This window comes from Balaenoptera borealis, assembly GCF_965194805.1.
Source record: "Balaenoptera borealis genome assembly, chromosome: 14".
In the NCBI taxonomy this organism is placed as follows: Eukaryota; Metazoa; Chordata; class Mammalia; order Artiodactyla; family Balaenopteridae; genus Balaenoptera; species Balaenoptera borealis.
Window position 1 is genome coordinate 7406083 of NC_138875.1, and position 24423 is coordinate 7430505.

The following is a 24423-nucleotide window of genomic DNA, read 5'->3' on the forward strand; positions in this document are numbered from 1 at the left end:
TTGATTCATATGAAATTGCTTTTGGGCTGCAAAAATGGTGATCACGCAAATAAAAATTTAAAGTATTTTAAAAAATGGTGATCACATGGTTCAACTTTGTATATATATTGTTTTTATAAGAATAAATGTCTGCAAAGTATAAAAGTTTACTGAATTTAATGATTGAAATCATCCCAAGTATTTTTTAACACAATGTAATGAAATTAGGTATCAATAAGGTAATGAAAATGGGAAAATTCACAAACATGAAGACACTAATGTACTTTTAAGGAGAGTGGGAATGAATAACAAGCTTGTTTTTTTAAATTGTTTATGACCTATTGTGATATGTTTTTTAAGATAGAAATGGTTTAATGAAACACAACTTGATCTTTCATCCTGGTACAGCTAGCTTCTAAGATACTTTCTTCAGGGAGATGGATGAAGCTTTAGAAAATCTTAGAACACATGAAATTTCCAGATAGCTCTAGATTTAAAAAAATTCTCTAGCCATTGACAGGAAAAGAGGAGCTCACTTCTTCAAAATGTCTATTCTTTCTGTAGTCTCTATGTGCATTTATTCTCTCTGTAATACCTCCTTTTTTCCCATAGTAATTAAAATGCTTTATTAACTCTGGACCATAATAAAACTGCTATATTATTCTTTCTGATCTCTTATTCATCCTAAGTGACTTCCATATCACAAATGTGAATAATAGACTGTGCAATTCTGGAAAGAAATCTTTCTCTCCGGTTAGAAAATATGTAATTTTAATTATTTATAACAAAGTTTTCTTTCAAAGGTAAATACCATGTCAAGGCAGTCATTTAGATGAAAAGGTCATTTTTACTTTGATAAGTTTGCTTTTGACAGAGGCAATGTCACCATTCTAGAAATTTATGTTCCAAACTATTTTATTTGTATAAATTGACAGGATGATTTCAATCACATTTATCTGTAAAATTCAATTAAAGTGACCATTATTAATATATAATCTCATGTATTACCACGTTAAGTGCACTTTTTTTTTGTTTTGAATGTTTTAATCAAACAAGGAACATTATTACAATAGTAAATTTAAGAACTATATAGGAAACTATCCTAGTGCACTTTTTAGCCTAGCTTCTCCATCTGTAATGGAGTCATTTATTTGTAGAATACAAAAATATCTATTCAGTTACAGTGGTAATGGAGTATTTTTCATAAATTTTACCTATATTGTAGTTTTGCCTTCTCTGCATAATCATATGTTTAGGTGATAAGTAAATCATGACATCAATAACATTTATTTCTTATCACACAAAACATATCTCTGATTAACACTGATGATAAAACCAGAGCTAGTTTATTTCAAGCCAGGGATAATTTTCCCAGTAAAAGTATCCTGTGAACAGGGGGTGAGTGATGGCTTACATAACCAAGGGTATATTTTCTTCAAGAAATCTAGGCAATGTCACAGGAGAAAATGTCAACAGTCAAGCTTACCCACTGAGACTATACTCCTCCTTTGGAAAACACTTCTTATTTTTATAGCACTAAAGAAAACATTCTCCCATTTAATAGTGCAAATTATTTAAGTTAAGGAAAATCTTCTGACATCCTCCTCTGAACATTCTGAAGAGGACAAGCAAATGATCAGTTGGAATTCGGAAACTATTCTCAAAGTATTTTCTCTTGTTAGCTGCAAGTGTTTGCAGGTATAGCAAAGACACAGTGCACACCGTAATATTTCCAGCAGACGGCCATCTGTCACATGAACAGAGAAATCCATGGAAACCTCACTAGGCTAAATTAATTCAAAAAGAGTCATGTACCACAGTGTTCACTGCAGCACTATTTACAATAGCCAGGACATGGAAGCAACCTAAGTGTCCATCGACAGATGAATGGATAAAGAAGATGTGGCACATACATACAATGGAATATTACTCAGCCATTAAAAGAAATGAAATTGAGTTATTTGTAGTGACGTGGATGGACCTAGAGTCTGTCATACAGAGTGAAGTAAGTCAGAAAGAGAAAGCGGGGAGCGGGAAGGGGAAACTGGGATGAAGTGAGAGAGTGGCACTGACATATGTACACTACCAAATGTAAAATAGATAGCTAGTGGGAAGCAGCCGCATAGCACAGGGAGATCAGCTCGGTGCTTTGTGACCACCTAGAGGGGTGGGATAGGGAGGGTGGGAGGGAGACACAATAGGGAGGGAATATGGGGATATATGTATACGTATAGCCGATTGTGTTATACAGCGGAAACTAACACAACAATGTAAAGCAATTATACTCCAATGTTTAAAAAAAAAAAAAATCCTATAGTTACCACATGTGGCTCTACAGTAGACAGACCATGAATATCCACATCTTTGTGGCTACTGAAAAACAAATTGACCCAAAACACAGATCTTTTCTCATCCTATATGCTTTCAGAAACATAAAACACGACTGCTTGGTTTTCAGTTGAAATCTTGGCTCTATTTTATAATTTTCCCTGACCATGGATTCAATCTTATAATAAACTCTCATACATAGGAGATACTGTTTAATGTTTTGTGCTGTATGTAAACAGATTTTGTCTGCCAAAATTTTTTATTCTATATTACTGACACATAACCTTCATTCCTAATTATAATTGTAGAAATATGTTATATATTTAAATACAATTATAATATATATCGATATTAATAAAATATGTATTATATGTATTTCAGAAATTATGTTATATATATTTTTTATTTTCTTTAAATGTAAAGGTGGGTCCACATTTTCATGTCCTATTATTTATACAATTATACAATCATTTGTACAATTCAGATTAAAATAAGCTATTTTTTGTTCCCAGTAAACAGGATGCTATCACGGAATTCAGATTATTTTTTACAAAAATGTGAAAATATGAAAAATATGTCAAATGTAGATTCCCAAGATAGAAAAGGTTAAGTTCAGGTTTAAAGGACATTGCAGGAGTTACCAGCCCACTAGCATCATTTACCAAGAAGAAAACCAAGGAAGAGCCTCCTAAATATGAAGTCAAGTGAATTATGGTACAATGGCAGGTTAAACACACACACACACACACACACACAGAGGGAAAGAGAGAGAGATGGGGAGAGGGAAAGAGTAGGACAGTGAGAGGGGGAGAGGGAGGGAGAGACAGAGAGGGGGGAGTGAAACTGAGCAGGACCCTGTGGGGCTCCTGGGCACAGAAGCCTTTCCGTGTCCCCCGTTTCTTGTTTGTAGGGAACAGCCTCCAGCCTCTATGACCTTCCCTGAATTCCAAAGGGCATACTTGAACAGTTGCTCATCAGGGAAGGGAGGGGATGCAGAGACAAGGGAGGAACAGCCAAGAAACAATAGTTCAGCCCTGGGGCAGGGTCCTGGTTCCCCCTCAAGGGATACACATAACAATATCTTCAAGCCCTGTGCAGAACTAAAACCCCCAACAGATGGGTGATGTCAGCATTCTCCATTCCAGATTAAAGGAACCACAGTAGCTCATCAGATTACCTGAGACCAGATTAAAGGACTGCAGGCCCTGCACACACCCTAATCTTATCAGCAGCCCCACCCTTGAACGGATTGCTGTCAGACTCCTCACCAAATCCCCCTGGTTGGGACACACAGATTTTCAGGGGCACAAGCCTGCTGTGGCCCCCTTTGCCTGGCAAAGCAATAAAACTATTCTTTTCTACTTCACCCAAAACTCTGTCTCCGAGATTCAATTCGGCATCTGTGCACAGAGGCTGAGTTTTTAGCATCAAGAGGGAGGGAGAGGGATGGGGGAGGGGGAGGGAGAGGAGGAAGGGGAGGGGGCAAGAGGGAGAGTAGAAAGGGAGGGGGAGGGAGGGGAGGAAAGGAGGGGGAGGAGGAAGGGGAGGGGGCAAGAGGGAGAGTAGAAAGGGAGGGGGAGGGAGAGGAGGAAGGGAGGGGGAGGGAGAGGGAGGGGGAGGGGGGGACAGGAGAGGGAGAGGGAGCCACTGCTAAATCACCTTTCACTTCTAAGTGCTGAGATTACAGATGATCCTTGAACTACACAATATTGAACAAGTGTGTGTGTCCACTTAGGAGTTTTCAATAGAATTACCAGGGTTAGTTGAATCCTTGGATGAAGAACTGCAGATACAGAAGACTGACTTATAAGTTATACGTGGATTTTCAACTGCGTAGAGGGGCGGTGCCCCTAACCCCTGTGCTGTTCAAGGGTCAACTGTATTTTTTATTTTTATCTTACAAATTAGAGCCAAAATAACTTGGGCTGCATCTTCTCTCCATGGCACAACTTCTATCATCGTAAGGCAACACAATTACAAGAATTTAACAAATAGCAGCACAACATGGGAATTTCTTGCCAGAAACATACTGCTTTTTATATAGATAAGATCAGCCCTAAAGACCTTTGTAAGGCACTCTGCTGGGTAGGTACCAGGGAAAGTGAAGGCATTTTCTACTTTGACAACCTAGTGAGCAGGTAGGGGTCTATTTGGAGAAAGATACGATTAATTCACTTTTATCTGGACCTCAAAGTACACATAACAAAGTCACTAGTACAGACAGACGTGGAAAAGACACTGGATAGAAGTGATAGTACTGGGTTGGCCAAAAAGTTTGCTCAGGTTTTTCCGTATGATATGGCAAAACCTGAATGAACTTTTTGGCCAACCCAATAGTAAAAAAGAGGGTAAAAATGGGAAAGTACATTCCCACTTGGGACAGTTACATCCCTGGCATAAGATTTATTGAGGGAGAAAATGCTGGAAGGATAGGAGAGGGCAGAATATGAAACACCATTACTATTGTTAAAGGAAAGTCTAAGATTACAGTGCTGCAGAGGTGGGGTGCCACTCCAGGATCCTTTGTGTGAGGCCCCCTGTCCAGCAAACAACTGATGTCTCTGTCACTGTCTCCAGGCTCTGTCTTTGATCTCAAGGCTGGGCAACTATAAGGCTTGCAGATCTTCAGCCCAACACAAGCACGGGGTATTTCTAAGCCAACCTCTTTTTTGAGCACATACAGAATTCTAAAATAAATACTCCAGGGCCATAGACAATGACTATTCCTTAGATATACACCAGAGAGACAACTTCCCAAATTCATTGGGAAGAATGGGATTTTCTGACGGATGAAAGGATAAGATAACTCTTCACAGAGTTGTGTCAGTGAGAACATTCTGTTCTAAAGTCACATACCTTTTATCTTTGAATATATATGTAAAAGACATATTATGTCATTTAAAGTTTGGCATTGAATTTCTTTCTTGTATTATGAATATTTAGACCTATTAATAAAATGGAGGTTCTAAATTCCCTACCAAACCAATGCAATATAGCAATGCCAATCAAAAATTTCTAGGAACATGCCCAAACTACATTATTCTTCCTGTGTTAAATACAGGCATTAAAACATAAGTACATGGTTTAAATTCTTAACATAAATTTCTCTCATGTAACCATGCTCCTAAGTTTTAAAATACTGGCTGTTTGAAGTTTGAAGTAGCAAACTTTGAGTTAGCACCTGTTATTTATAGGGCAGTGGGGTAAGTGCCAGAACTTCACTGAAGGCCACATCTGGCTTAAATCTACATTAACTCTGCAGTATAATTTTAATGATGCTAATTTCTGATGTTTCTCATCTTTTCTTATTCTCCAATCATTATCAAGTCTCCAGATGTGATGCTCTCTGGCAGACAAAAAAAAAAATAAAATAAAGGGGAAAATGTGTGAAATACAATTTTTAAACCTAGAACTGGGATTGGGTACATTTAGTTGAAGAGCCAGAGGTAGAGATGAGGTTAAAAAAACAGAAGTCAGGAAGAAAAATATAAGTGAATTTTTTCCTCTCAAGGTTCTTCTATGTAGTTTATCGTTTGTGAAGTGTAGCTTAATAGGCACATTTCAAGGGAAGTGATATACGGTGAGACACCAGTGAGCCAAATGGTCCTGTGTGTGTGGGTACATGTGCGTACGTATGTATGTGTGTGTATGTGTGCGTGTACGTATGTGTGTGTACGTGTGTGTGCACATGCACATAAATACATGACAATGACAGCTGACCTTCTGTCATGGTTGTATTAACCTTTCCTTGAGCTAATATTTTGTACCATGTTTATTCCCTACTGAGTAAAATGGAATATATGTTTTCCATAAAAGTTTGAGCCATATAGAACTTACATGTTACCTATTATATTTAGAAAATTGCATGGGGAAGCTTGATGGAGAAAAATCAAGTATAGAGACCAACTTTCAGGTTTAATTAACTGTGTTAAGCTACACTTCACAAACTATAAACTACATAGAAGAACATTGAGAGGGAAAAAAGTTCACTTATATTAATATTTTTCTTCCTGTCTTCAGTTTTTTGAAATTGAAATTTCAATTTCAGGTTTGAATTAAAGAGAGTGAAGCGATTTGTTTGAATAAGGCCATTGTTAGATTATACTAATCCAATATAATATCTGGAAACTCTGGGCCTTTTAGTAACTACTTTTATGTGTCTAATAGACCATGATTAAATGCCTGACTGTTACATTTCACACTGTGAGTTACCTTCAGATTTTTTGTTGTGCTATGTCAGGAGAACTTAATTAACAGTCTGCGTCTTGCCTTTCATCTCTGGTCCAGCCATGATAAAATCAGTTTAGTAATAACGGGCTTAAGCAAAGCTGGTCTACTTGAGGAGAGAGGTTGGGGCCTGGTGGAGGAAGTTCTCAGGTTACTCAGGAGTCAGGGTAAATGACTCAGCAAGAATTGACCTTAGGTGGGAGGGTGGGCTGTGGACACCTCTTCTACACTGAGCTGAATAAAGTCCTTCAGGAATTTTGCAACTCCATGGCCTGAAAAACAGTGTCCCGTTTCCCTTGGGCTACATGGACTGAGGGATGTAGGGCTTGGGAGAAGTGGTTCATCTCTTTAGGGGGCAATGTCTTGTTTATACTCACAGATGGAAAGAAAAAAACAACTGAAGACAAGCCTGACATTTTGCCTGACATTCCTTTTTTCATGCATTAAAAACTTATGGTTTGGGGCTTCCCTGGTGGTGCCGCAGGGTTAAGAATCCGCCTGCCAATGCAGGGGACACGGATTCGAGCCCTGGTCTGGGAGGACCCCACATGCCGCGGAGCAACTAAGCCTGTGAGCCACAACTACTGAGCCCTCGCGCCACAACCACCAAGGCCCGCGGGCCTGGGGCCCATGCTCTGCAACAAGAGAAGCCACTGCAATAAGCCCACGCACCGCAACAAAGAGTAGCCACTGCTCGCTGCAAATAGAGAAAGCCCCAAGGGCAGCAACGAAGATCCAGTGCAGCCAAAAATAAAATAAATAAATAAATAAATAAATAAATTCGAAAAAGAATGAAACAATAGTATGACTCAATAAAAACAAAAAACAAAAAAAAAAACAGGGTTAGGTTTAGAGTTAGGTTTAGTTTTTCTTGAACTTTAGAAGCTAGAAAACCGTTTCTATATATTTTTTTAAAACATCTTTATTGGAGTATAATTGATTTACAATGGTGTGTTAGTTTCTGCTTTATAACAAAGTGAATCAGCTATACGTATACACATATCCCCATATCTCCTCCCTCTTGCGTCTCCCTCCCACCTTCCCTATCCAACTCCTCTAGGTGGTCACAAAGCACCAAGCTGATCTCCCTGTGCTATGCTGATGCTTCCCACTAGCTATCTATTTTACATTTGGTAGTGTATATATGTCCATGCCACTCTCTCACTTCGTCCCAGCTTCCCCTTCCCCCTCCCTATGTCCTCAAGTCTATTCTCTAAGTTTGCGTCATTATTCCTGTCCTGCTCTTAGGTTCTTCATATCAAGTGATCACCATGATCAAGTGGGGTTTATCCCAGGAATGCAACGATTCTTCAATATACGTAAATCAATCAATGTGATACACCATATTAACAAATTGAAGAATAAAAACCATATGATCATCTCAATAGATGCAGAGAAAGCTTTTGACAAAATTCAACACCGATTTATGATAAAAACCCTCCAGAAAGTAGGCAGAGAGGGAACTTACCTCAACATAATATAGGCCATATATGACAAACCCACAGCCAACATCAGCCTCATTGGTGAAAACCTGAAACCATTTTCACTAAGATCAGGATCGAAACAAGTTTGCCCACTCTCACCACTGTTATTCAACATTGTTTTGGAAGTTTTAGCCACAGCAGTCAGAGAAGAAAAAGAAATAAAAGGAATCCAAATGGGAAAAGAAGAAGTAAAGCTGTCACTGTTTGCAGATGACATGATACTATACATAGAGAATCCTAAATATGCTACCAGAAAACTTCTAGAGCTAATCAATGAATTTGGTAAAGTTGCAGGATACAAAATTAATGCACAGAAATCTCTTGCATTCTTATACACTAATGATGAAAAATCTGAAAGTGAAATTAAAGAAACACTCCCATTTACCCTTGCAACAAAAAGAATAACAGTATGGAGGTTCCTTAAAAAACTAAAAATAGAACTACCATATGACCCAGCAATCTGACTACAGTGCATATATCCTGAGGAAACCATAATTCAAAGACAGTCATGTACCACAATGTTCATTGCAGCTGTATTTACAGTAGCCAGGGTATGGAAGTAACCTAAGTGTACGTCGACAGATGAATGGATAAAGAAGATATGGCACATATATACAATGGAGTATTACTCAGCCATAAAAAGAAATGAAATTGAGTTATTTGTAGTGAGGTGGATGGACCTACAGTCTGCCATACAGAGAGAAGTAAGTCAGAAAGAGAAAAACAAATTCCGTATGCTAACACATATATATGGAATCTAAAAAAAAAATGGTCATGAAGAACCTAGGGGCAGGATGGGAATAAAGACGCAGACCTACTAGAGAATGGACTTGAGGATGGCGAGGGGGAAGCGTAAGCTGGGGCAAAGTGAGAGATTGGCATGGACAAATATACACTACCAAATGTAAAATAGATAGCTAGTGGGAAGCAGCTGCATAGCACAGGAAGGTCAGGTCGGTGCTTTGTCACCACTTAGAGGGGTGGGATAGGGAGGGTGGGAGGGAGGGAGATGCAAGAGGGAAGAGATGTGGGATATATGTATATGTATAGCTGATTCACTGTGTTATAAAGCAGAAACTAACACACCATTGTAAAGCAATTATATTCAAATAAAGTTGTTAAAAAATAACCGTAATAGGAGAGCATTCTTCCCTTTGTCTGGGAAAGAAACTTCTTATTGCAAATTTAATATTGACAATGGTTAGTAATTATGGAATCTTTATACCTTATGTGGACAATCTCATTTAAGCGCTGTGATAGGTACCATTATCCTCGTTTTAGAGACCAAGAATATGAGGCTTAGAAAGATTAAGTAAATAGCCCAAAGTCACACAACTTAGCAGTGGTAAAGTTAATATTCAAACTCAGGTTTACTTAACTCTGAAACTCCAGATTTTAACCTCTGCAGATAGAGCCTCTTCACAATGACTGAGCCACCCAAATTTAGCACAGCCATGGGGATAAAAAATCATTCAAAGTTGCTACCTCAGATCATCCAAACAGAAAATTAATAAGGAAACACAAGCTTTAAATGACACAATAGACCAGATAGATTTAATTGCTATTTATGGGACGTTCCACCCCAAAACAGCAGATTACACTTTCTTCTCAGGTGCGCATGGAACATTCTCCAGGATGGATCACATCTTGGGTCACAAATCAAGCCTCAGTAGATTTAAGAAAATTGAAATCATATCAAGCATCTTTTCTGACCACAACACTATGAGATTGGAAATCAATTACAGGGAAAAAAACGTAAAAAACACAGACAGATGGAGGCTAAACAATACGTTACTAAATAACCAAGAGATCACTGAAGAAATCAAAGAGGAAATCAAAAAATACCTAGAGACAAATGACAATGAAAACACGACAATCCAAAACCTATGGGATGGAGCAAAAGCAGTTCTAAGAGGAAAGTTTATAGCAATAAAATCCTACCTCAAGAAACAACAAACATCTCAAATAAACAATCTAACCTTACACCTAAAAGAAGTAGAGAAAGAAAAACAAAACCCAAAGTTAGCAGAAGGAAAGAAATCATAAAAATCAGAGCAGAAATAAGTGAAATAGAAACAAAGAAAACAAGAGCAAAGATCAATAGAACTAAAAGCTGGTTCTTTGAGAAGATAAACAACATTGATAAACCATTAGCCGGACTCCTAAAGAAAAAGAGGGAGAGGACTCAAATCAATAAAATTGGAAATGAAAAAGGAGAAGTTACAACAGACACTGAAGAAATACAAAGCATCCTAAGAGACTACTACAAGCAACTCTATGCCAATAAAATGGACAACCTGAAAGAAATGGACAAATTCTTAGAAAGTTATAACCTTCCAAGAGTGAACCAGGAAGAAATAGAAAATAGGAACAGACCAATCACAAATAATGAAATTGAAACTGTGATTAAAAATCTTCCAACAAACAAAAGTCCAGGACCAGATGGTTTCACAGGTGAATTCTATCAAACATTTAGAGAAGAGCTAACACCCATCCTTCTCAAACTCTTCCAGAAACTGCAGAGGAAGGAACACTCCCAAACTCATTCTATGAGGCCACCATCACCCTGATACCCAAACCAGACAAAGATACTACAAAAAAAGAAAATTACACACCAATATCACTGATGAATATAGTTGCAAAAATCCTCAACAGAATACTAGCAAACAGAATCCAACAACACATTAAAAGGATCATACACCATGATCAAGTGAGATTAATCCCAGAGATGCAAGGATTCTTCAATATATGCAAATCAATCAATGTGATACACCATATTAAAAAACTGAAGAAGAAAAACCATATGATCATCTCAATAGATGCAGAAAAATCTTTTGACAAAATTCAACACCCATTTATGATAAAACCTCTCCAGAAAGTGGGCATAGAGGGACACCTACCTCAACATAATAAAGGCCACACATGAGAAACCCACAGCAAACATCATTCTCAATGGTGAAAAACTGAAAGCATTTCCTCTAAGATCAGGAACGAGACAAGGATGTCCACTCTCACCACTATTATTCAACATAGTTTTGGAAGTCCTAGCCACGGCAATCAGAGAAGAAAAAGAAATAAAAGGAATACAAATTGGAAAAGAAGAAGTAGAACTGTCACTGTTTGTAGATGACATGATACTATACATAGAGAATCCTAAAGGTGCCACCAGAATACTACTAGAGCTAATCCATGAATTTGGTAAAGTTGCAGGATACAAAATTAATGCACAGAAATCTCTTGCGTTCCTATAAACTAACGACGAAAAATCTGAAAGAGGAATTAAGGAAACACTCCCATTTACCATTGCAACAAAGAGAATAAAATACCTAGGAATAAAGCTACCTGAGGAGACAAAAGACGTGTATGCAGAAAACTATAAGACACTGATGAAATAAATTAAAGATGATACAAACAGATGGAGAGATATACCATGTTCTTGGATTGGAAGAATCAACACTGTGAAAATGACTATACTACCCAAGGCGATCTACAGATTCAATGCAATCCCTATCAAACTGCTAACAGCATTTTTCACAGAAGTAGAACAAAAAAATTCACAATTTGTATGGAAACACAAAAGACCCCGAGTAGCCAAAGCAATTTTGAGAAAGAAAAACGGAGCTGGAGGAATTAGGCTCCCTGACTTCAGACTATACTACAAAGCTACAGTAATCAAGACAATATGGTACTGGCACAAAAACAGAAATATAGATCAATGGAACAGGAGAGAAAGCCCAGAGATAAACCCACACACCTGTGGTCAACTGATCTATGACAAAGGAGGCAAGGATATACAGTGGAGAAAAGACAGTCTCTTCAATTAGTGGTGCTGGGAAAACCAGACAGCTACATGTAAAAGAATGAAATTAGAACACTCCCTAACACCATACACAAAAATAAACTCAAAATGGATTAAAGATCTAAATGTAAGGCAGACACTATAAAACTCTTAGAGGAAAACATAGGAAGAACACTCTTTGACATAAATCACAGCAAGATCTTTTTTTGATCCACAGCCTAGAGTAATGGAAATAAAAATAAACAAATGGGACCTAATGAAACTTAAAAGCTTTTGCAAAGCAAAGGAAATTACTAACAAGACAAAAAGACAACACTCAGAATGGGAGAAAATATTTGCAAACGAATCAATAGGCAATGGATTAATCTCCAAAATATATAAACAGCTCATGCAGCTCAGTATTAAAAAAACAAACAACCCAATTCAAAAATGGGCAGAAGACCTAAACAGACATTTCTCCAAAGAAGACATACAGATGGCCAAGAAGCATATGAAAAGCTGCTCAACATCACTATTAGAGAAATGGAAATCAAAACTACAATGAGGTATCACCTCACACCAGTTCGAATGGGCATCATCAGAAAATTTAGAAACAACAAATGCTGGAGAGGGTGTGGAGAAAAGGGAACCCTCTTGCACTGTTGCTGGGAATGTAAATTGATACAGCCACTGTGGAGAACAGTATGGAGGTTCCTTAAAAAACTAAAAATAGAATTATCATATGATCCAGCAATCTCACTACTGGGCATATACCCAGAGAAAACCATAATCCAAAAAGACACATGCACCCCAATGTTCACTGCAGCACTATTTACAATAGCCGGGTCATGAAGGCAACCTAAATGCCCATCGACAGACGAATGGATAAAGAAGATGTGGTACATATATACAATGGAATATTACTCAGCCATAAAAAGGAACGAAACTGGTCATTTGTAGAGACGTGGATGGATGTAGAGACTGTCATACAGAGTGAAGTAAGTCAGAAAGAGAAAAACAAATATCGTATATTAATGCATATATATGGAACCTAGAAAAATGGTACAGATGAAGCAGTTTGCAGGGCAGAAATAGAGACACAGATGTAGAGAACAAACGTATGGACAGCAAGGGGGGAAAGCGGCAGGGGGTGGGGATGGTGGTGTGATGAATTGGGAGATTGGGATTGACATGTATACACTGATGTGTATAAAATGGATGACTAATAAGAACCTGCTGTGTAAAAAAAATAAAATTAAATTAAAAAATTTAAAAAAAAGGAAAAAGAAAATGTAGATTCACCATAACAAAAAAAGTTGCTACCTCGCAACCTAGTAGAAGAAACAGGTTTATAAACAAATAGATTGATATATTAAAGCTATACCTAAATGTCTGGGAGCTTGGAAGAGGGAGTGATGGATGAAAACTGTGGGGTTTGAGGGACATTTCACACTGAGAATATTTGGAGCATTTTTATGGTGTCTATCTTGGGGAAGCAAGTGTTTCATTCCTCTCTGAAAACTGATATCCAGGGAGGCACTTTCTGCTTTTGACTTACCCTTCGTAAGGTAAGGATATGCAGTACATGTTCATAGAGAAGGTTTGATAGACACAAAGTGTTGATTCTAAAATCCGGCTCATGTTTTAAGGTGTGTTGCCAGATCGCCAGAAGCAGGGTCGGGCCTTATGGAGAAGGTGTGAGGTATTGGCTGCTGTGGACCCACAGTGACTGATTCACCTGACAACATGCAGATCAAATCCCGGGAAGATGGGAGCGTGAACACGTGCAAGCTCCTTTTTACCACCGGTGCAAATTTCTCTGTGTGTGTGTGTGTGTGTGTGTGTGTGTGTGTGTGTGTTACTTGCTACAGGAGGCTTTTATTAACTTTGCAATTTGGAAAACATCATATCATGAAAATTTAAACAGAAGATCTCAATGGAAGCAATTTAAAAACCATGCGAACTTGAAATTAAACAGGCAGTAAAGAAGGACAGAGGGTCAGAGCTGAGGAAAGAGTGAGTAAATCCTTTGATTTACCTCCCTCATCTCCGCCAGAACTCTATTTACCGTTTTCCAAAGGTTATCTCTAATTCGAATTGCCTGTTTGCATCCTGTCCTTCTGAGAAATTGGAGCAGCAGATGCCCTTTCGGTGAACATAACATGCCTTCTGTGTAATCAGGTTGGCTGTTGTGCTGACACCGGGGGTCTGGAGCTAATTACAGATGTACCACGGGTGGAGGGAGCAGACAGTTCAGAGCTGGCATTTGAATATTAATCAGTTTAATGAAAGCAGAACTCCAAAAGTTGTCACCTTCACACACGGCACCCCCAATCGTCCTTAATTCAAAGAGAGAAGTTGTTCAGGCTGTTCAAAAACAAGTCCCAGCCTATCCCATGTAGATTAGTGTAAAAAATAGTCATTAAATGTATCAGGGAAAGTTTAAGGATAACACACAGTCTCATAAGGCGGCGCGTGGGGATCATTTCCAGCTCACATTCTCGATGCCCCCTTCTCGTCATTGTAGCCTGTGGAAGAGCTAATCCCGGATGGAAGCATCAGGTGGAGAGGCAGAAACCCAGCATCTCACAGTATCTCCTGTGCTACCAAAGGAAAGACCAGCAGCAGCAAGCGTCTGTGTTCACTAACAACGATCCTAAAGCAAGAAACAGATGCACCAACAAAAGTCCTGAGCCTGTGCACAGAGAAAGGCTGCTGGGACAGTGGGGTGGAGTGGTTCCTTTCGCGACACTGGTTGAGATCTGTCCTCAGGGAGAAGAGTGGTCGTGATGCCATCACCTCCTTGTATCCTTTATAACGCATTTTCTAATACATTTTTGAGTTCACTGAAGACTCACAAGTGCCTCCCGTGAGCGAGCTTTGGTACCACCCATGGTCTTTACTAGTTTGATTTGTCGTCTTTAATAAATGCTCTTGTCATCTTCACAAATCCCACTTTAAAGACCCTGCTCTATAGTCCATCATCTAAATAAGTAGAATGGCAATTAAAAGTCAAGGTGAGAGCCTTAAGTAAGAAAAACTCTGACCTCCTTACTGTAAGCAGCTCCTTTGCCCCTTTTCTGTTTCTTCATCCCTGTTTTCCTTAGACCTTAGTCATAAAGATGAGATCATCAGGCAACATTTAATATAGCTCCTAGTTTCTGCTTTTCTAAATATACACAACACCTTACCTAACCTGTTGGTTCCTTTCCTGGATGAGAACGAGTAAGAACGAAGAATTAAGTAGTTAAAGAATGACTGACTCTCTACCCCTAGCTTCTTCCCCTTAGCAAATTTGCGGGTGGACCCTGTGGGGGCAGGTAGACCCTGTGGGCAAGACGTGTCCCAAGAAAGATGGGGAGGAGTCGGCAGGCCTGCACACAGCAGAAAAATGATGAAGAATCTGACCTCCTGCCTTAATGATTAACTGAAATGGTTTCCCCTTTTTCCCTTTAAAAGCTGTCATGGCTGAGCAGAATCTTGGGAACTGGTCTCTGGACATGAATCCACCATCTCCCCAGATTGCCGGCTTTTCTGAATAAAGTCCGTCCTTCTCTACCGAATCTTGCCTCTCGATTTATTGGCTGTTGAGTGGTCTTTTTCTTTCTTTTCTTTTCTTTCTTCCTTCCTTCTTTCTTTCTTCTTTCTTTTCTTTTTCTTTCTCTTTCTTTTTCTTCTTTCCTTCTTTCCCCTTCCTCCCTCCCTTCCTCTCTTTCTCTCTCTTTCCTTCTTTCTTTCTGTCTTGCTTTTTTTGAGTGTTCCTCATCCTCCCAACACATTTTCTGCTGAAGGCCTTAGAACTAAAATCACAGTTCTATCACTAGTAAAACAAATGATGTGTTTTGAGCATTCACTTTAGAGTCAAGAGTTCAAGATCATGTTTCCTTCCCTTTAACAGTTTATGTTTCCCTGAGTCTAGAGATAACATCTGTAGAATGTGTTGTGACACAAATGTTTTTCATAAATGCAGAAGTTAGAGAAACATAAATCAAAAATTACTTTCTAATACAAATCAATCATCCCGATTACCCGGTAAAAATTGAGAAAAGGAAAAGTCTTTATTAACGACTTCTCCAGGAAGAGGTGACATAACCCATCAAAGCCATTTAGGGATAGAGATTTTAAACAGCAGCTGCCTCGTACTTAGCTAGTGTGTACTTATTAAAGAGTAATCATTCTGCTTTTCAATGTTTTTGACTCCAGAGAGCTAGAGCACACTGGGGAAACCACAACAGCTTGTACTGTCAGAGCGCTGTTCTGGGAGTACCATGGAGAGATCTGATATTGCACCTTTTCCCCAAACATTAGAGTAAACAAAACGCAGGATGTCAGTATTGATATGTCAGTCTTTTACAGTGTATCTTGCCTCTATGGTTATAGACTGGATGACAGAAGTGAATACAGTAAAACCAAGTAAGGTGCAGTTTTGAGGGTGACCGGCAATTTAAGTTATAGGTAAGTCTTTATATGGAATGGATTTGTTTTCACACCAGGAATTTTTTTTCCATTCCAGTACATGTGCTGCTTATTAATGAATTCCAATCTATTAAACTTTAAGCATATAAAACTGTTCCCTCTTTACCTTCTGAATGAAAGCCTGTTGAGTTTAATTCATATTGATCTCAGCTTCACAGTTAGAATGTTAACAGTATGGTGAAAAAATTCTAACGACGGACTTTTATTCCTCAATGCTACCTGCAGTTTACTTGACGATATATCACCCACCAACGCCAGAGTTTTCCTTTGACTCTGGAAGATCAATGATATAGTTGCTTGACTATGTTCTCCTCTTTGTAAAGAAGAGGTGATGCCACTTCAAGGAGCACAACTGAGGGAGTGAGATGCAAAATAACCACACTTTTAACTGTAGTTTAGTGAAAAAAAATGCACCTGTGCATGAAGGGGTGATAAGGTTGTTTCTATTTTGATTTTTCTTGATTCAGTAGTTTATTCTGCCCTAATTCCATGAGGGTAGAGCCTGAGGGGATTACACCCCAGGAGAAACCATGGTCAAAGGCTCTGCCCCTCCACCTCTCTCAGCTCCTCAGCAGAACAAAAGGAGAACAAAATAAATCATTGTCAAAGTATCACTAACAAATTTGTATCTATATTGATCTATATATTATCTACCTACCTACAATCTATTTATCTATCTGTATCTCTCTCTATATGATATAACCATAATATGAGGGGTATATAAAATGGCAAAATGTATTGCTCTAAGAAGTATGCAACACAAAAATAAATGCACAGTACAGTGAAATGTACTCTACATTGAGTATATTCTATATTTATCTGACTTACAGTAATTACCTTAATCAATGCATATTTTTTGTTACATAAAAACAACAACTAACAACCAAAGAAGAATGTGACATTGAGATTGAAGGGGTTCGGAATGAGTCTCCCCAAAATGTGCCACTTTGGCGTGTGGATTATTTTGAGCTGAATACAATCAAGGTCCAAAAGACTCAGGAAGAACTTTTAACCTCTCACTTAATTGCCTAAACGAATTTAGACAGGGGGCCTGGCTCAGACACAGAGATAACTTTATCTGAATGCCCGATCTGTGTGGCAGGGCAAACATTTAATTACCAAACATCTGCTCTTCTTATCGTCCTGTGACTCACCTTCCTCCCCTTGGAAGCCCCAGGCCCCTGTCCCTTCCCTTAGCTCAGGATGCCATATAAGCCTCAGATGCCAGACTTGCCTTTGGCTCTCATGGGACTCCCGTATATATAACAAATTTTTTTTCTCCTGTTAATCTAATGTCAATTTAATTATTAGACCAGCCAAAGAACCTGGAAGGTTAGAAGGTAAATTTTTCCTCGCCAACAAGATCATATAAATAAACAGTTCATCGTAATCAATAAGGCATTTGAAACCCTTAACTGGAAATTAATATCTGTGACATAAATCATAGAGAATTCTAATTAGTTATTGATTCTATTTTATTGTGTAAATCAATACTGTCCTCCAACAAGTCTCTGGCAATGTTTTCAGAAATTTAATGCATTCTGGTATTTTTTGTTGGGTGCTTATGACATTATTTCTGAAGTTATCAGTCTAAATCTTAATGCTACCTTCAGAGAAAAGTTTTCTGTATGTTACCGTGAAGAGCACAGTCTTTTATTTGCTGGGATTACAGACCGACAACTTGTCAGAACCCAAAGTTTTCAGTACAGTGGTTCCAATCCATTTCCAATTTATTTCTATTAACATCTCGCTTTCTTTTTGCTTAGAAATTTAACTGTTTTCATTCTCTTATTCAAATATTCCAGTTTTAGTTTTCTTCTATTGAATATCAATATTTACATATATACGTTTATGTTTAAGTAAAAACAACCTTACGTTAAAGGCATATTTTCTAATTATTTCTAATCCCCGGAACAAGCAAGATAAACTTTACAAGATCATGACTCGGGCGATTTTAGTGTGTGGTTACTGGCATTTGTGGACAGAAAAAACAGAATGGAAGCACGTCTCCTCTTTCTGACTCATGAAACTGTCAAAGCAGGTCCCCTCCTTTTCTCAATCCTCTAATCCTTGTGCCATTAAAGATTTTCTCATACAAATAAATAATACAAAAAGATAATAATGACCTATTAAATACAGGTAGTCAAGCTGGTGATAAGAGGGTTCATTTAAAATATAAAATGCAATTATCTTTTGTAAGTGACTAACGTGGTTCTGACTGCTTTTCCTTGCAGAATGTATCTTTAATCATTCATTCCCACACATCAAATCCCATTATTCTAGGTTTGAAACTCTGGCAAGCAAATACTGCTTTAAAAATACACTATTTCAGTTTGCTTGTTACAGAATTTTTTTTTTTTTGTCAAAACATTTAGTGTTGTTAATATGAGCAAAAGTTAATGTATGAAAAGAAAAATATTCTGAAAGCTTATGATGGCCATTCCTTCACCAGATATTTATTGGGTACCTAGTATGTTCAAGCCTATTATGCTCAAAAAAGTTTTGATGAGTGTTTTCAGCTGTGTTTTTTTAGCCTTATTTTTCTTAGTTCCTGCTTCCTCCTGTCTTGGTCAGCTGTTAGTTTCTTGCAGCTGAATATTTTATCTGAAGGTTAAGTTTATGAATTTAGGACAAAAGGGAAAAAATAGGAAGAGAACCACGGAAACTGAATTCTGCTGCTGTTGATCAAATACCTGCTCTCTGTTCCTCTGATTCATCCGCTAAGCAGTCAGTCAACGCTTTATCATTAGGAAAAATACAGAAGCAACATACTTACACTCGTCTCCTTCTGCCCTGCACCCTCCCATATGGTTTCTATGTCAAGGCTTTGGCTAAACCTTAAAACTATGAGTAGGTTCATGCAGCATTTCATCACAGAGCTGGAAGTCAGCCTCCTGAACTGATATTCAATCCTATTATGGCAACAAGATGCTAAGAAAGAAATCCTTTGTAAAACACAGCATGAAACAGACCCTGGTATTAACTACTTTTAGCTTCGGATAATATGTTTTCTATAATGTTTTAGTCAAATTCCTGTGCCAAAGTGGGTCCTCAGCCCTTGGTGCTCTTTGGGATAATTTTTACCATGAGTCTATGAAATGATACCTTTAGCAAAGCCACGGTAAATCTCAGAGCTCCCACTGTGGCCAGTGACAGCTGATAAATGGAAATGGAGGAAAAGCAAGCGATGCAAATACAAAGCAATATGCATGGCCCGTGGTCCACCTGTAGGAAGCTAAAGGCGGTGCTTCACGGTTACTTGCCTTGCAAACTGTAGATTTCTCCAACGCTGTTCTGCCGAGTGATGTGATGCCAGTACGCGCTGCGGGGGAGAGATACTGATTTGGACAACGCCATTGGTTCAGTCAAGCTTGTCTGAAGCTAAAAGACAAAGATAATGTGTGTTAGGCTTTATTTAAAATATTAAACTGAAACGTGCTCTTTTAAAAGTTCAGGGTTAAACGTGGCTGACATATGATAGAATCTGTTACAGATTCCTGCATTACCTGCTGTTTCAAGATACCATTTTGTTTTATTTTTGGAGGCGGGTGCGTGGTGCGCCGTGTGGCTTGCAGGATCTTAGTTCCCCGACCAGGGATTGAACCTGGGGCCACTGAAATGAAAGCGCTGAATCCTAACCACTGGACTGCCAGGGAACTTCCAAGATATCATTTTAAAAAAAAGGAAAATCATGACTTAAAAAATATGAAATGAACACTTGTAAACAATTAATCTCACTCATTAATTAAGAAGGGAACAAAAAGATGGTAGACTGATTCCAAGGAGAATTCAAAGGGCTTATAGCTGATCAGGAACGCTGGTAAATAGCCACAGCAATAATCAATGGTAAATAGCCACAGCAATAATCAATTACATTCTATCAGACAAGTTTATTTGCATCTCTATAAGCAAGAATTACCTGCATTATCGGCTTTCTACAATTTATTGAATTGTAAAATAACTCAAAAAAATGGAGGTGCAAGCCCTTTCAGAAGCAGATACCCCCAAATGGTGCCAAACACAAGATACCATTTCTTTTTCACCCATTTCATTGTCTGTTGGGCTGCACCCCACAAGCCTACAAGCCCTGTGCTTGCCCAGCTTCAAGACCGAAGAAAGAGCCCGGAGCTGGCAACAGAGACATCAGTGGTTTAACGGATGGGGGAGCTTACATGTCTGAAGCAAGGTCCTGGAGTGACACCGTACCATGTGCCGGCGCAAGGAGGGCAGGAGGTGGCAGGACATGGCGGCAGTCTTTGCTGGGGGAGAGGGATTGCCAGTTATATGGGGATTGACGTCAGGTGGGCTCATTAGTTACCAGGGAAACCAGCGGAGGGCATGCACCTCCCCGCCCCTTTGATAAGAACAATCACCAGCTGGGACCTGGGGCAAGTACGCAGGAAGGTCAGTCGTATGCATAGGGTGCAGGTGAAGCAGGCCCTGGTCGGGCAGGGGATGAACAGAGAGCAAGAGAGCAGCCATCCTGAGTGGCCCAAACATACAGCGTCTTACAGTTTTTCCTGACACCCGCTCCCACCCTTACCCAATGGCTCTTTCCTCAAATAGACCTTTTTCCTTGCTGCTGCAATAGGAGTTTGTACATATTAGAAAAAGTGTTTTCCCTGAGAAGTTCTGTGATAAAAGTGTGGTATATTTTCTTACTTGAAAGATAAACTGTAAGGTTAGCTACAGAGATCCACACAACATCCCATCAGGTGACGCTCATATGATTAGTTCAAATAGAATAATCCTTTACATTGCATTTTCAAGAAAGAAATTCATTTTTACTGATTCACACTTTTTTTAAAAAACATCCAGAAATGGTTTTGTTTGGGCTTCGTGCACATTTCTCTGATGTAATCTGAGCAAACGTGCACTTTCTGACAGTGGGCAATCCTCTAATTAATAACATCTCACATTTCCCCTTTATTTAATATCTGACTCTTGGCAAAACTGGGAGCTGTAAGGATCACTTTGGTCAAACCTAGCCTTAGAGTCCCATTTGTTCCCTGGGGTGGACGCTGCCCCAAGGGGCTCTCCCAACCCCCAACAGTTCTCATATATCTGCATCCAGTGGCGCTACCCTTCGAAGAAGGCGCTGTCCGGAGTGCCTCGTATGACATAACAGGCCCTTTAAAGCCGTATAAAACTAGGAGGCTTTTAAAGTTTAACAGAAGGTCAAGCCATTGGGCTTGAACGTATTTATTTGATTTCACTTTTTTAGTAGCGAGGCATTTCCAGAACTGCTATGTCTTGCCACAAAAGTGTCCTGCTCGGTGTATTTAGAAGTCTGGCCCTGTTGAAGTTCTTTTTATTTTTTTAAAGATGCCTCCAAGCATAGCAACATTGCAGCCAATTTTTATATTTTCAAAATTTGCTATATTCCAAAGTTTTTCCGTTTTATTATGAAATAGGTGTACTAACACACCCACATCCCGTGGTTGGTAGATAGGGAGCGACGGGGAGCAGCCAAACTTCTGGGTTACAATAGGGCGGTGCTTTTCAGAATCTTTGGGATGCTCGTTAACTGCCCACACTTCCAGTTCTACCCCAGACCTAACCGTTGGGGAATCTCTGTGGGTGAGCTATGCATGCTAAGAAGACACAAAATAGCCTCATACACACTAACACCCAACACCCACTACTGTAAGAATAGGGGCAAGGCTCATTTTATGAAATTGTCACGGGACAAAAGGGTTGCACTTTTGAAGCCAATTTCTCATGTGAGGCGTAAATTTAATTAAACACATAAAATCTTTAGTTAGTGTCAGCAATGCCCATTAACAGCATCAATTAATCCATAAAATGAATCTCATATTAATCGTACTTGTCTATTCTTTATTCTTTTTTTCTAATATATTATCAGATTGTTTACTACTTAGCACCCAATAGAGCATCAGTGGTAAATTCATCTTCCCAAAATTTGATAAAAGTGCTTCTCCTTCTATGTTTTTAAATTCTGGGAAACATGTTTCCTCCCAAATGGTCAGTCTTAGGTATCATGGAAACACAGTAAACACATTTTGTTTGCTGGAAACAAATAACTGGAAAACACTTGAGAATAATTTCCTCCATAAAATTTTTATCTGAATCATCCCATATTGTTTTTCCACTCCTCACTGTTTTCAAGTTCTCGGAGACCTTTAGCCTTCTGTTTCTTCATTCGTTCTTTAGTTTCTCTTTATTCTACTCCAATATTTAATTGCAGAAAGGTGGAACATTTTTATTTGAGAACTTGAATGTGGATATTCTCAGGATCCTTGCCACAGGTACAAATCTTGTCTGCTTCATCTCGGATGTTTAAGTCTTCTCCTAGACATTAGAGAATCCCTTCATCATTCATGGTTCAAAGCTATATCTTGAGTACGGTTATGGACCAAATTTTGTCCACTCTAAATTCATGTTGAAACCCTAACCTTCATGTGAATGTATTTGGAAATAAGGCCTTTAAAGAGGTTAATTACAGCTAAATGAGGTCATAAGGGTGGGACCCTAGTCCAATAGGACTGATGTCCTTCTAAAGAGGGGAAGAGACACCAGGGATGCACAGTAACGGAGAAAAGGCCATGTGAGGACACAGCAAGGAGGCCATCTGCAAGGTAAGGATAGAGGCTTCCGGAGAAACCAACCCTGCTGGAACTTTGATCTTGGACTTCTCAACCTCCAGACCTGTGAGAAATATCTGTTGTTTAAGCCATTCGGTCTGTGGTATTTTGTTATGGCTGCCCTAACAAAATAATACAAGTATTTTGTGCCATTGGCAATCTAGCAGATGATGTAGAATTGGCAATCTATCATCTGATTTATCCAGTAACTTTTAATTTTGTTATTAAGTTTAAGCAATGTATTATAAATTGGCCTTTTTGATTGGCACAATGTCAAAGACAGTGTGGTAATAATTTAAGCCTTTTTTACTAGAGAATTTTGTTAATTTTAATTTTAAACTCTTCAAAAACTTCTCTTGGTAAGAGGGTTCAACAAAATGACATATAAAAATCACCCTTAACTTTCCATATTATAATCAATCATGCCAATTAAAAACATTAAGATAAAAATACTGTCTAGTTTAAAATGGTGTAGTAATTTCTGAATTGAAAGCACAATACATCATTTTGACTTGGAGGATTTTTAGGATCATAAGAGTATGTATAACAAAACCACATAGGGCAATTTGTATTTATATTGCAAATAAACATCTATATAACATATAAAAGAGAAAGTGATACTGTGAGATCATTTCGAAGCAATTACTCTATTTTAAGAGATCAAACAAGATGAATACATGTCTTCAAAGTCCTTATATTTCTTCTCAGTGAGGATCTGTCCTGATGATTCTTTCCGTTGCCTCAGTCAGTGAGAAAATCCTCAAGAAATGGTACAAAATTCTGCAGCCCATACTGCCAGAGCACCCTCAAGATTCAACCATGGACTCTTTCCTGCAGGCAAAGTCATATGCTTCTCACAAGATCAGTATTTGGAAAGGATGCTTCAGCTTAGATGCAAAAATCATCTAGATCTAGAAGCAGCTAACTTAGTTCTTGAGACCCTTGTCATACATTTCTTGGCATTTTTGACTCTATGTCTCTCTTGGTTTCATTCTTTTTGAAACAGCAGTCAGTTCACTGGGATACAGAGCTACGAATCAAAAGTTGCTTATTAGCATCTGCAAAGAGTAGAAGTCACAGCTCACCAAGTCTGGAGAGTAGTTAAAACATCTTTGTTCTTTGTGAGAGCTACAACTGCACATCTCACAAAGCCCACAGCCCAAGAGGATGGTTTTGGCCCAAAGTGTGCCCTATGGATATTCAGTTAATACCTTTATCTGAGCATCATACGGATAAGAGTTATGCTGTCTTCCAGTGGATAAGAAAGGAAACCCCAAAGCAAAGAACCTTATATTTAGAAGACTGTTAAAGATATAAACAAGGGTTGGCAGCTTCTGCTCGCTCCCATTTAGGCAATATGTAAATATACAGATGTCAACATCTGAGATGAGTGTACGATCTCAAAGAGGAGATCATTTCCTGCTGCAACCCGCTTCCCTCCCCTTCCCTAAACTTCAGAAAACTCTTTTTTTTTTAAATAAGAATATATATTTTTAAAAATTATTTATTTATTTATTTTTGGCTGTGTTGGGTCTTCGTTTCTGTG

General features: G+C 38.6%; 1 protein-coding gene across 7 annotated transcripts in view; it reads right to left on the minus strand.

The window, feature by feature from the left end:
* Positions 1 to 24423, minus strand: part of DOK6 (docking protein 6) — a 396998-nt gene that overhangs the window by 51470 nt on the left and 321105 nt on the right. For all 7 annotated transcript variants that reach the window (XM_082355309.1, XM_082355307.1, XM_082355311.1 and 4 more), the window contains exon 7: positions 19536 to 19653. In XM_082355309.1, coding sequence (XP_082211435.1) covers positions 19536 to 19653 — 118 coding nt within the window. The remainder of the gene's footprint in view (positions 1 to 19535; positions 19654 to 24423) is intronic.